We start from the raw sequence: 14,425 nt of genomic DNA on the forward strand, positions 1-14,425 counted from the left end.
TTGACTGGGTAACAAAAAGACTGGATGAAGGAGATTCACTGGACATAGTGTACCTGGACTTCAGTAAAGCTTTTGACAGCGTCCCACACCGCAGACTGTTAAACAAGATGAAATCAATGGGGTTGGGAGAGACTCTGACGGCATGGGTCAGAGATTGGCTGAGTGGCAGACGTCAGAGGGTGATGGTTAACGGTACTTTCTCTGGGACATCGGAGGTGACCAGCGGGGTGCCTCAGGGCTCGGTCTTGGGTCCGCTCCTCTTCAACATATTCATAGGAGATCTGACTCAAGGGCTTCAAGGTAAAGTAACATTATTCGCCGACGACGACAAACTATGTAATATGGTAAGCGAGGGCAATTTACAAGATAGTATGGCGCAGGACCTGCGCACATTGGAATGCTGGTCCTCAACCTGGCAGCTGGGCTTCAATGCTGGAAAATGTAAGGTCATGCACCTAGGTAACAGAAACCCGTGCAGAACTTATACCTTGAACGGGGAGACCTTGACCAGGACTTCAGCGGAACGAGATTTGGGAGTAATCATTAGTGCAGACATGAAATCTGCCAATCAGGTGGAGAAGGTTTCCTCAAAGGCAAGGCAGATGCTGGGTTGCATCCGTAGAAGTTTTGTCAACAGAAAGCCTGCTGTCATTATGCCATTGTACAGGGCCATGGTGAGACCTCATCTGGAATACTGCGTGCAATTCTGGAAGCCACACTACCGCAAAGACGTGCAGAGGGTCGAGTCGGTCCAAAGAATGGCCACCAGAATGGTCTCAGGGCTTAAAGGTCTCCCGTACGAAGCAAGACTAGACAATTTGCAGCTCTACACTCTAGAGGAGCGCAGGGAGAGGGGAGACATGATTGAGACGTTTAAATACGTCACCGGACGTATAGAAGTGGAAGATGACATCTTCCTTCTTAGAGGCCCCTCAACCACAAGAGGGCACCCGCTCAAACTCAGGGGCGGAAAATTTCACGGCGACACCAGGAAGTATTTCTTCACGGAGCGAGTGATTGATCGGTGGAACGGGCTTCCAGTGCAGGTGATCGAGGCCAGCAGCGTGCCAGATTTTAAGAATAAATGGGACGCCCATGTGGGATCCCTAAGAGGGTCAGGGCAAAACACTAGCTAATCTTAAGGGGAGGGTCTATAGTGGGCAGACTTGATGGGCATTGGCCCTTTTCTGCCGTCATCTTTCTATGTTTCTATCTTTCTTTCTATGTTCTATGTAACTTGCTGCTATGAAAGCTGCACTCCCTGCTACAAAGGCTGCATCTGTGATTATAAAGACTTCACTTGAAGGGCAAATGCATTATACAGCTTATTTATTATTGCTAACCAAGCCAGTTGTCAGTTTCTGAATCAGTCAACTTGGTAACAAGGCACAACTGTGGAGACAATACAAGACAGCAGTGCATATGACTTTGAGATTGTTTTAAGAATACAAATTGAATGTATGTGGTACCACACTCCATGTTTTATTTTCTCGAGGTCCTGATATTTATATAATTTTTTATTTTTCTAAGTAAGCTAAAAACCTATGATTAATGTTATCCCTCAACATGTTGAAGCTTATGCTGAGGACTTTTGGCTACTTCCTTTTTTATGGTTTAAATCTGTGACACTAGGGTCCTCTTTTACTAAGGTGCGCTAATTGATTTAGCGCGCGCTAAACACTAATGCGTGCATGTTAGTCTATGGACGCGTTAGCGTTTAGCGAGCACTAATTTGATTAGTAAAAGAGGCGGTAGGTTTGCTTAATTTGTTTAACACAAATATATATATTTTTTTGTATTTGTAATAATTTAAATCACCCATTATTATAGTGCTCCCACATTTGTTGGCTTCCCTAATTTCTGCTAATGTTTCTATCACCTGATCAGAAGTGATCAGGTGGTTCCAGATTACCAGACCCAGTCCTGGTTTTAGCTTGTTATGTTTTTGGGCGCATAAGGCCTGCTCTCTATTAAAGACATTGGAACTACAAATGCACTGTGATGCAGTGATAGTGAAATGTGACTGTATTGTTTATGTATATTGATATAAATAAATAAATAAAAATTGACTGGTTAGACTGCCCTTGCTTTTAGGAGCTATTGGATAAGTATATGCTAGTTAGAGATGCTATAAGAGAGAGAGAGAGAGAGGCTTTGGCAGCTAACATACTCAGAATGGGTCCATGGGGGATGTTGAACTTCTTAAGGCTGGTGATCAGCTCTTCATCTGTCATGCCTTTGTATTTCTCCATCCTTTTCTTTTCTCCAGGGTGTGGGGGCAGCAGACGTCCTGTCACCCGCAGCTATGAGAACAAAAAGGTCAAAGGTCACATGCTTGCAGCTATGACAGCGCCTCTGCAGCAGAAAGGATGTACCAACGCTTTGCAAAGTAAAGGGAAGGGGCGCATCCAGCTAGCAGCTTCTAGTCTGCTGGGCTGTTTACTAAAGTGTGCTGGTAAAGCGCACTGGTGCAGGCTGTTTAGGGGCCTTTTAGGTGCTCTGATGCTGTGCAGTGAAAGCCTAATCTATAATGACATCTGGATGCCCAGATTCCATTATAAAATAGTAGCACAACCCAGTATCAGCGTGCCTACACATTTGCACACCCACTGTTACACCAGCCATAGCCATGGCATAGCTGTGGGTGATTAAATGTATCAAGGATGTGCATAATGTACTGCAGCCCCTCCCATGCTCCACATGTGTGAATATCCCTTGAAATTAAAACTATTCCACTTACATACATCCTTTCAGAACTGTAATTAATCACTTTATTTTTAAAATTTCTATACTGTTTTTATTCAAAACGGTTTACAAGGGGTTACATACATAAAAAGTTAAGAATCCATACAAAAATAAAAAGATAAAACAGATATATTTAGTCTAACATAAAATCAATTGCCTAGAAAGTGCATCAATACCATCAAAACATACGTATTCAGTCTAACATAAAATCATTTGCTTATCCGCTACAAGGCCTGTGGCAGACATGATGGGGGCCCAAGGCAGATGCTATAGAGGAGGCCCCTAAAGCTTGCTTGCAGGTTGTCCCTCTTCCAACTTCAGGAAGGTTTGTGCCCCTAGTAACATAGAGGCCCAATTGCTCATCCCTAATGTCAGCCCTGATCTGCAAAAGTGTCAGTATTCTCTACGTTTCATGTACACGTGAAGCATTAAATGCAGGTGCCAAGTTACAGAATTGCACTTCTAATGCAGGATTTACTAAAGGATGAAAAGCCAAAACTGAACAACTCTCACAGAAAACTGAATACACTCCCTAATAGTTTTATTTATTAATTAATTTACATTTTGTTCACACCTTTTTCAGTAATAGCTCAAGGTGTGTTACATTCCAGGTACCCTAGGTATTTCCCTGACTCTGGAGGGCTCATCTTCTCTAATTTTATTGCCTAACACAATGGAGGGTTAAGTGACTTCCTCCAAAATCACAAAGCAGCAGTGGGATTTGAAAGCTTTCAGCACCATAGATCACACTATTTAACCAGGGAAGGGGTAAAATGCAGACCTCACTTGTAGATCTAGAACCGCACGTCCTTAAAAATCTGAGGTCCGTGCCACTTGTAGTTTCTGGCTCTGACAGACCTCGATGACAATTTAGCGCTGATGGATCCGTCTCAGCATAGGGAGGGAAAAGTATTAGGATCCGTCAACGCTAAAATGTCACAGAGGTCTGTCAGAACCAGAGACTAGTGCTGGAGCGTCTCTAAAACGAATCCTTTAAACCGGTTTCCTGGTAAAAGAAAGTGAGAGGTGATTGTGCTTGCTATACCCCTATCCCACCCTACCTTTGAGGGTCTGCTTAAACCTGACTTTCATTCGTTTTAGAGCTGCTCTAGCACTAGTCTCTGGCTCTGACAGACCTCTATGACATGTTAGCGCTGACGGATCCTAATACTTTTCCCTCCCTATGCTGAGATGGATCCGTCAGAGCTAAATTGTCATCGAGGTCTGTCAGAGCCAGAAACTACAAGTGGCACAACAGACCTCAGAGTTTTAAGGATGTGCGGTTTTAGATCCGTGAGGTCTGTGTTTTACCCCTTCCCATTTAACCACAATGTCCAAGGAAGAAGGGTTAGAGCAGAATAATGATGAAAATCAGGGGCGGGAAATTTCATGGAGACACCAGGAAGTATTTCTTCACAGAAAGAGTGGTTGACCATTGGAATAGCCTCCCTGTGCAGGTGATCGTGGCCAGCAGCGTACAAGATTTTAAGAAACAGTGGGATGCCCACGTAGGATCTCTACGAGGGTAGTGTAGAGGTGATGCCATCAGAGTGTGACCCCTTGGAGGGTAGTTAGGGGAGGGTTAATAGAGTGGGCAGACTTGATGGGCTATAGCCCTTTTCTGCCATCATCTTCTATGTTTCTATGCCTATGTAGAAACATAGAAACATAGATATGTAGAGCCCATCTGAGGAGGTCACGCAATTTGGGCCACAATCGTGGAGTCACAGGCATAAAATGACTGGGAAGCACTGGGTTAGAGGGTGCTCAGCTGGTTTAATTGTGTCCAGAATGAGCAAAGCCAGACTGCTGGAAAATAGCTCCTGGCCATACGCACATTATTCAGTAACATGCATGGTTCCTCAAGACTCCACTTTGTCCCTATTTCTCTTGTAACATTCGCATGTAGTCTTTGAAAATACTGGGGGTCCTTTTACTAAGGCGTGCTAGTCGTTTTAGTGCACATTAAACGCTAACGTGTCCATTATAGTCTATGGACGCGTTAGCGGCTAGAGTGCTTTAGTAAAAGGACCTAATTGCTAACCCCGAGGTCTGCATTAGAGAATGACAAAGGGCCAAATTTGACCGTCCCCATGGGAACTATCTACATCCCCATCTTGTCCCCAGGATGTCATGTCTCTGTCCCACCCTGCAAGCTCTGTCCCCATGTCATTCTCTCTGTGATAATTTCTTCCCTAGCAAGGGGCCTGAGGTAAACTAATTTGTAGGTACTAGCTCTTCACTAGCAAATATTCACCAGGTATTTTAAGTGCTGATAGTGAGAAACAAACGTGTGTGAGCCCGAGCTAAAAAAAAAAACCTTTCAGAAATGTAGTGTAAACACGTTTTAAAAGATTCATATTTTAAAACACAGAACAGCACCAACGTGTGCATTTCTGGTTTTGTCTGGGCATTTACACAAGAGCCATATTATCACAAAACATATTTGCCAAATCATTGCTCCTCTTACTTTCAGGTTGATGAAGAGTAAATTAACCATGCGTATCATTTGTATGTGGTTTCTTTTGATCGTCACTGTGCTGAATTTTTTTTTTTTTTTTTGCATTGCTGTTGACTTTGAGGATCAGCCTCTAAAAGCACTTACAGACATTAGCTAGGATAGTACCCTAGAAGTGCCTAATTTACAAAAGGGGGGGGGGGAGAAAGAATTTTCAAAGGTCTGCTTTCTGCTTTTACTCAAGGAAATTCCTTGAATAGTTATCTCCTAGGGAGAAAGGTAGCTTACTAAACGAGTATCTCATTGTTTAGTATAGGATAGTTTAGCCTCCCTGCCTAATAAATGAATAGCATACATATAATCCTATACTGTTAAGCCCTTATCTTTCCCCCTATTAGAATCTACCCCCTCCAGCTTTTCTCATGCCCCAAGATAAGAGTGGGAGGGACATACAATGCTCTGCGCAGACGCAAATGAGCAAGGAATAGGGCACTGATCCTTTCCCGGGGACTGAAGCAGAAGGGGAAAGGAGTAAAGAGGCCAGGCCCCTGGCACGGCACAAAGACATACAGTACAAAGAAACAGCTAAGGATAATTCAGCGGAAGGAGAAAAAGTCCACTCCGAAGTAAGTGCAGGCATTACACACAAAAAAAAGGCGGGAAGGGAGAAGTGCAGGTTGTAGCATTTGCGCACGCGCTTCTCCCTCGTTCCCCTCCCCTGCGACCGCTGTCTGGAGGGCGAAGCGTTCTATCTGTGGGCGCTTTCCGGGCGGCGTTCGACGTTCCGAACGCCGCAGACAACGAGGCGGCGATGCCAGGTCGAGCGCGCGCGATTTCTCACCTCGCTCGTGCGCTGGGCCGGTCAGTCGGCGAGCGAGCGGCGCGCCCCGGGTACTCGAAGCCTTGGCGAGGAGAGGCGCGGACAGAGTGAGAGACCCGGCCCACTTCTATTACAAGCACTTCCTTTCCCCTCCCTGCCCGGGCACAGGCTCGGGAGGGGCTTCACACACCGATAACAAGGAGGACTGGTCTTTCTTGCGGGCTGTCCTCGCGAGGAGCAGTGCCTCGCTATTTTAACTCTCGTTGTGACCTTTGTTAACTTTATTTTTCCAGGTTCATGGTTTTTAATAATGATATATATATATATATTTTTTTTTTTTTTTGGGGGGGGGTCATTAAAAGACTTTTTAAATATAACTTTGCAATCAGAAATGACATTGGTATGGATCTGTGCATGAATGTAACGCCTTTCGAGCTCCTCCTACTGAAAAAAGCGCGATCTAAACGCAAGTTGATATTTGATTTCACTTGTGTAGACTGGTGTTTTGTTATTAAGTTATTGTGCTTCAAATGAGGTCCGCAGCTGGCTAAATAAAGCGACTGCTATTTTTTTCTTTTGCCGAGTAACTTTGGGAGCTGAAACTTACAGTAGTTTCGGTATTATGTGAGTGTTAAAAATACTATAATGTGCTCAGTGGATACGAGTGTTGCACAGGAGTGTGTGTGGTCAGTGTGACAGCCGAGACCAATATCCATCATCACCTTTAAGCTGACTTTCCAATTTCAAATGTTACCCCTACTTTCTTTGGAGGTTTGTTTATAGTGCCACTTTTTTTTAACAGCTTTCTTCCATCGCCACATATAGTTAGCAGTAAGTTTGAATTACAAGTACATGGTGCTCTTTGTCTTGTAAGAGTAGGTTGGGATTTTGGGCAGCACCGTAATTCAAATGCAACTACACTTCTCCCTCCGTATTCATTGTGATAGGGGATTAACGGAACCGCAAATAACTTTTTCATATGTTGTTTGCTGTTTTCTGTTCAAAACCATTGTGAATATGGTGAAACGGCAAATAACATGGTGGGAGACCTGGCCTGTTCCTGAAGGAGAGGCAAAACATGGTGAAGAAAGTGCTGGGAATCGGTGATTTTCCCTGTAAACACTTGGAATCAGTGATTTCTCTATGCAAGCTGATGTAATTTTGGGGGGGGGGGGAGGAGCCAGCAAGCTAAAAACTGTGAATAATTAAAACCGCGATTGCTGAAACCGTGAATACAGAGGGAGGAGTGTACAGGCCAATTCTCAGAACTCCCATGGTAAAAGCCAACCTTACACACTCCATTTTGCTGGAACAATGTGGCAAACTAACTCCAGTGCTCAAAAGAAGTGATATTCAAATTATACACATGTTGAAAAAGTGAAAGCAATGCGCTTGTCAAGTGTGCATAGTTAAGGGTGCATGCACTGGGCAAACCTGACCGTGAAGCACACATTGGCACTGCTTTTTTTGTGTCTTTAAGCTTTTTAAATATAAATCTTCCAACTAGAAAACATTTTTGAACACAGAAAATGGGTGCATTTCTTTCCCATAACTTACTACCTTAGATCAGTAGCATAGAATGTTGCTCCTGTTTGTGTTTCTGTCAGGTACTGTGACCTGGATTGGCCACTATTGGGAACAGGATACTGGCTTAGATGGACCATTGGTCTGATCCAGTATGGCTGTTCTTATGTTAACATCATTAACATTAGCGCTTTCCTGTGTTAGGTATACTGTATTAGATACTGATCTAAGCTGGCTGGTTTATTTTCCTTTTTTATAAGTGTTCTACAATTGTGTCCATATGTGTTGCTTAACATGTTATGATTGTAATCTTTGTAAACCATATAGTTAATATACGGTATATACATTTTTTAAATAAATAAATCAAAACATGTTTTGATGCATGTAAATGCACAATTTGCATCATCTCTGGTACACTTGTTCTGCAGTAAGCTCTGAACATTCTATGCAGATTACTACCACTACATACCATGTACACATTCTTGCAGGTATTTTTTTTCTGTCCCTGGTGGGCTCATAATCTAAGTTTTGTACCTGGGGCCTTGGAGGGTAGGTGACTTCCCAAAGTTACAATGAGCCATGGCAGGAACTGAACTTAGATCACCAGGATCTCAGCCCACTGCATTGCTGTTACTATTGGTGGAGAGCAGAAGGGAATAGGGTTAAGAGTTGAAGGCTATCTGAAAAAGGTGAGTTTTCAGCCTACTTTTGAACAAGGGAAGAGGCACGGTGCATGGACTCGGGTAGTTTGTTCGAGGCATATGGAGCAGTGGGATGAAAAGAACAAAGTCTGGAATTGGCAGTGGAGGAGGAGGGTACAGATAGCAACGACTTATTTGAAGAACAGAAACAGAGTTCTCGGAGAGGGGCTGCAGAATGAACACATTTGTAGGTTAGTAATAGGAATTTGAACTGAATGCGAAGGTGGCTAGGGAGCCAGTGAAGTGATTTGAGGAGTCAGGTAGAATGCAAATTGGGGGTTGATGTATTGAGGTATAGGAGGTTTAGCACAATATTCTGTGTGAGTTTGTCTTGCCTAGGCAAAGTGAACAAAAACTTGCTTAGATACTCGTATCGGTTCCCTGTGTGTTTAAATCCAGTGCTAATGAAAGCCAAGAACCCACTTTCTACTAAAGAGTTGTATAGGGATAGAAATTTCACCCATCCCCAATGTAATCTAACCCATATCTACCCATCATCACAATTATTTATTTATTTATCAATTTTTACAATATTCCCAAGCATAACATCTTGTACAGTAAGATTGTAATTAAGAACTAAAAAGAAAATAAAAGGAAAAAAATACAGTATGAGAAATATTAAAATATTCTCCTTAAAGAAGCAATCTATAGTCCACAATTATTATTATGATCCAAGACTTCAAGAGTGACAATAACAAACTAGGAAAATCAATAATGATCTTAAGAAAATCTAAGTGACTAAGGTCGCAGGGAGTAATTAACTATGTGTCTCAGTTGTTACTTCCATTGTTTCACCTTTCTCAAGACGTTTCAAAGCTGCAAACTTTGTTAGGTGTATCGGATCAAAGAAAACATATTTATCTGAACCATAATGAACAATACATTTACAAAGAAATCTAAGAAAAAATTCCCCCCCCCCTGAAATTACTCCAGATTTTAATAACAGGAACTGCTTTCTACGTTTTTGAGTCTCTTTGGTTACATCTGGAAAGATCTGGACTTTCTGACCCAGAAACTCTTTAGTTCTATTTTTAAAGAACATCTTCATTATCCAGTTCTTATCTGGCACCAATGCCACAGTCACCAACAATGTTCCGGTATAACCAATTCACTTATTGAGGTTTCCAATAGTATAGTAACATCTAATTGTGATTCCTGTTGTCCCTCATTAGTCAATTGCTGATCCAATTTTCTAACAGGCAAATAGAATACTTGTGTAAAAGGTGGAATTAATTCCTCTGAAACTGAAAAAATCTCCAGGAAATATTTCTTTAACATTTCCCTGGGGGACATAGAAGGAACTGCTAATCTAACAAAATATAGTAGGAACTAGAGAGAACCAACTATTCCTATCAAAAATAGAAGGAACCTTAGGGAAATTTAGGAACCGCAAATTGTTGGCACGATGGCCATTTTCAATCATTTCCAGTTTCCGCCTAATATTCATACTATCTTTAATCACAGTTTTTTGTACTTGTTTGACCCCTGTTATTTCGGATTCATTTTTTTGAGACATAGTTTTAACTGAGGTCATTTCTAATTGTAATACATTCAGTTCTTGTTCCTGTTTGTCAATTTTCGTTTCCAGCACTTTAATTTGTGGATTCAATTATTTATTTGGATTTCTATCCCGTTCTCCCAGGAACTCAGAACGGGTTACAATTGACATTCAGGATGGGTTACAATTGACATTCACAATAAAATACAGGAAAAAATTTACAGGGAGACAGGTAATAAGAGGGGGAACAAGAGGAGCATAGGAAGGAAGGAGGAGGGTTGAGAGAGAGGGAGATTAAGGAAGGGGAGTAAGGAGGGGGCTGTCCGTTAGGACTGTTCAGTTAAAGAGATGGGTCTTCAGTCTTTTCTGGAATCTCTTTTCTGGAAACTCCTACATCCCCACCTGTACTTGCAGGAATCAACACTATTATTTACAGGCTTGCAGCCCTCTGTTTCTTCCCACCCCCAAACAGGCTCCTTTGGTGGGGGTTTTTTTGGATAGTATTTACTACTCAACAAATGAGTGTTCCAAGCCTCAGACTGGTATTCATCTGCCTCTGCATTCAAGCCTCATTCTGGAGTTATCAGAGATTTTGACTTCACTCCTGCAGGAATCCCACAGTTGCATTCAAGCCTCATTCTGGCGCTTGAAAGCATTCAAGTTGCATTCAAGCCTCATTCTGGCGCTCCAGCTTCCTCTCAATATAATTGAAGCCTAATTCTGCAGTTATCAGAGATTTTGACTTCACTCCTGCAGGAATCCCACAGCAACTTCTTCCATCCCTGTGGGAATCCCCATTCCCATGCAGCTCTCTGTTCTATTGCTAGGGCTTCAGTGTGTGGACAGAGGAGTTCTTCTGCAGATAATATTAATAAGGATTTCTAGTGCAATAGATGAATCATTGTAGACATGCAGGTTCTCTCCCTATGGCCACGAGCCATCTGCAGAAGCAGTTCACTCTGAATTTTTTCTCAGACTCTCTACTTCACAAGGAGCTCTGCTGCCACCTGCAGTTTTTTACCTTCTGCACACGAGCCGGAAAGAGTGTTTTTGTTTTCTGTTTTCTTTGATGTTTTCTCAATAAGTATCTAAGTGCTCAAAGCTTTTCCATTTGCCTGTGCCTGTACCTGCTAGCCAGCCTGAATAAGGATCTTTGGAGCCGGGGCTGTCCCTGCATTTTTTCTCACCCTTTGCTGGGCAGGGGTTTGAGCGCAAGCTATTAGGCATCCATCGGAGGCTTTGCGGTGTCTCGCAGGGTGCAGGCTGCATTTGTTACTTGCCCCCATGTCAGTCTGTGGGGGTGGGGATGTGGTCAGATTTTGCATCTGACAGGCAGCTCGAAGATAGACTTCAGTGAGGCATTTCCAGTTGGGGGCAGTGATACAGTACTCCCCCGATATTCGCAGGGGTTCCATTCCAGGAACCCTTGCGAATATTGAAAAACCGCAAATACGGTTTTTAGCGGGAGAGACAGGCGAGGGCAGCCAGAGCGCCGGCGAGTGAAGGAAATCACTTGCGGTATGCTCTGACCACCTCTTCCTACACTAAAGTCAGGCCTCACCAGTCAGGAGCTGTGTGTCAAACTGCAGCACATTTCCAGCACAGGTCACAATGAGTATATACCTGTGATGTGATGTGATTTGGGAGGGTTTGTAAATCCGAAGGTTGCTGCATGTTCCCCTGTGTTCCCCCACCTCTAAAATCGCTGTTTTTGTACTTTATTTGAGGGGTTGAAATAGCATTTTTTGGCACAAAAATTAAGCGGTGTCCATCTTGGATATTAGCAATTTTTTTTTTTTTTTCAGAAGTTCCCTGCTCTTTAAAAACTGCAGTTTTGCCTCATTTCTTGTTGGGATGGAGTCCTTGGGTGCTGATGTCATGATTTCATGCCTGGATTGCACTAAATTTGCGCCTCTGGAGAATCCATGTGCCGCGTGACATAGGTGGTTGAGGTGTGAGCGACAAGCTTAGCCTCTCCCCTGTCTAAGCAGGTGAGTAAAAGGGCGGCGAGCCCATTGGGGGGGCCATGTAATACTGACAGCCTCACGCGGAAGGATGCAGATGCCCTGTAGCCCAGAAAGCACAAGGTTAAGTCATCTGGGGATGACTCTAAGCTCCATGCGCCGGATGCTTTCTCAGATTTCATGAAATTTTTGTGGAATGCCTATCATGAACACTGTGCTTTGCCTTCGCAGTCTAGCTGCACCTTGAGCTAGTGTCCCAGCAGCCTCACCTGAAAGGGCGCATCTTTGTCGCAGTCTGACACTTCCTGATTGGGAGACCAGGCTCCTTCAGATACTGATGATGATGACCAATTTGCAGATCCCTTATATGGAGACCAGGGCATGTATGCTGGTTCTCAGGCAGTGAGTTCGTTTCTGAGCCAGGGGATGATCCTTCGGTTCTGTGCTTCTTTAAATCTGTTGCCTTGATAGATCTTATCTTGGAGTCATTGCATGAGTTGCATTTAGACACGCAGTCATCTCCATCTCCATTTGCCTCCTCTTCTTTCATTTGTGGAGTGAGAGCTCAGTCCGCAGCGTTTCCCTGGCCTCCGGATACTAATATTCTCAACTTGGAGCAGTGGGATGCTCCGGAAGGGGCTCTCAAATTAGCAAGATCCATGACCTGCTTGTATCCTATGGCACAAGAGTGTCGGCAACTTTTCACTCTGCCTAGGGTGGATTCCCTGGAGGCTCAAGTGACAAAGGGCACCGCCCTTCCGAGTGAAGGCGGTGTGGTGGTTAAGGATATGCAGGACCGCCACTTAGATATAGTTCTCAAAAGGCTTTTCGAGGTAGTAGCTCTGGGAGTCAAAGCAGCCTCTGTCCCATCTGGGGTGAATTATATAGTGGACGCAAGAGTCATGAGCAAGATGTCAGCTTATGCTATCTCAACCCAGTGAATGCTCTGGATGAGACCAGTGGGCAGGAAATTCAGCCTCTAAAGCCACACTGACCAGGCTTCCCTTTCAAGGGCAGATGCTATTTGGCAAGGGTCCATTCTAGATGACCATGGCAGATGTTCAGCAGGGGCAGGATAAAGCAAACTTCTGGCTCTTGCTCCTTTCCAGCCTCCAAGAAAGCACAATGATGCCAGGACAACTCTCCTACCCCCCCCCCACCCTGATAGGGGGCAGGCTGTTGACCTATTAGTCGGTGTGGGCTTATATTACCACAGACTGTTGGGTCCTAGAAGTTATTTGAGAAGGTTATAAAATTGAGTTCTGTGCCTCCCTTCTGGACCTTTTTGTAGATTCTCTGGCTGGCTTCAGAGAGCCAAGTCTGGGCAATGGTGCAAAGGCTACTGGATCTTCATGTCATAGAACCAGTCGTGGATGAAGAATTGGGCTCGGGCAGATACTCAATATTCTTCATCTTGCCAAAGAAAGTGTCAGATGACTGGAGGTCAACTCTGGACCTCAAGTTGGTCAATTCTGCACTGAAAGTGCCACAGTTATGCATGAAAACTGTTCAATCGGTCATAGTGGCAGTGGTGCTCTGGGAATTTCTTGCCTCTCTCGATTTGATGAATGCCTCTCTCGATTTGATCTCTACATTCCTATTTTTCCAGTCCACAAGAGGTACTTCAGGTTTCATGTACTGGAGCAGCATTTCCAGTTCTCTGCGCTCCCCTTCGGCCTAGCAACAGCACCTTGCACCTTTACAAGGTCATGAAGGTGGTAGCAGCGCACCCCTGCAAGGCAGGGATCCAAGTGCACCCATATTTGGATGATTGACTAACCTCGGGCAGTTTCAAGAGTGGTCCAACTCCTCCAGAACCTGGGATGGATCTTCAACTTCAAGAAGAGTCAGCTAGAGTCAACCCAGTACGTGGGAGTTTTGTTTGATACAGCCTTGGGCTAGGTTTTTTTTTCCAGAGCCACGCAGACTGAAGCTCCAGAAGCAGATTTTGAACCTGCTACAGAGTTTGACTCCCATGGTGTGCCATTATCTGCAGATCCTGGGGTCGATGGCAACAGCCATAGAGGTGGTTCCTTGGGTGAGTGCACACATGAGACCTCTCCAAGACTCTCCTCTCTCGCCAGTTTCTTTAGATGGACTCACTTCAGCAACTGCTTCCATGGGAAAACGAGACAAGGCAGAGAGGAGGAGAGGCACCGAAGTCAGATGTGACACTCTGTATATGTCATGTGTCCATCAATCCCTGGCGGCACACCTGGAATCTCGCCATGGCACACAGTTTGCGATTCACTGGTGTAATGGAATAGAGCGCTCCTTTGCAGAAGTTTAGGGGTAATGCTATGTTTCTCCCCTGTAGGAGATATATTGAGGTTAGAAAATGTGCTGCAGACAGATGGTAGCATTAAGCCCTTGTCATCAATTAAAACATTTTGTCTCGGGGCTGGATATTGAGGCACTGTTGGCTAGTCATAGCCAATATTTGGCAAACCTTTAGAACAATTTTCGGCGAGACACCTATACCGTTTCTGAACTTCACCGGGGTTGGGTAGATCCAACTTCCTCGAGAAACATTTCTAGAATACCTGATTTGCCCCTCCCCCTTTTATTAAGCCACACTGCCAAGCAGCGCAAGCTAAATGCCAAGCTGTCTATAGAATGGGCACAGTTGTGAAGTGAAGGTGAAAGGGGCAGAGGCACCCTTCCCCTGCCCTCTTCTCTGCCCCCCCCCACCTCCACATGCTCCTTCCCTTCCCC

The 14,425-nt window shown here is 44.2% G+C and overlaps 2 protein-coding genes across 3 annotated transcripts in view; one reads left to right on the top strand and one right to left on the bottom strand.

Annotated features, from left to right (window-relative positions):
- The window catches only part of EMD (emerin), a 30,888-nt gene extending 24,658 nt beyond the window's left edge, over positions 1–6,230 (bottom strand). Inside the window, exons 1-2 of one of the 2 annotated variants that reach the window (XM_033922554.1) lie at positions 6,045–6,230; positions 2,171–2,303 (exon numbers count right to left, since the gene is read on the bottom strand). In XM_033922554.1, coding sequence (XP_033778445.1) covers positions 2,171–2,252 — 82 coding nt within the window. In that variant the 5' untranslated portion in view covers positions 2,253–2,303; positions 6,045–6,230. The remainder of the gene's footprint in view (positions 1–2,170; positions 2,304–6,044) is intronic. The other variant, XM_033922564.1, reaches the window with a different exon arrangement.
- LOC117349270 overlaps positions 5,655–14,425 on the top strand; it is a 225,114-nt gene continuing 216,343 nt past the window's right edge. Inside the window, exon 1 of the mRNA XM_033922530.1 lies at positions 5,655–5,829. The gene's annotated coding sequence lies outside the window, so the exon portion shown is untranslated. The remainder of the gene's footprint in view (positions 5,830–14,425) is intronic.

Source organism: Geotrypetes seraphini, chromosome 1, assembly GCF_902459505.1.
Source record: "Geotrypetes seraphini chromosome 1, aGeoSer1.1, whole genome shotgun sequence".
Classification (NCBI taxonomy): domain Eukaryota; kingdom Metazoa; phylum Chordata; class Amphibia; order Gymnophiona; family Dermophiidae; genus Geotrypetes; species Geotrypetes seraphini.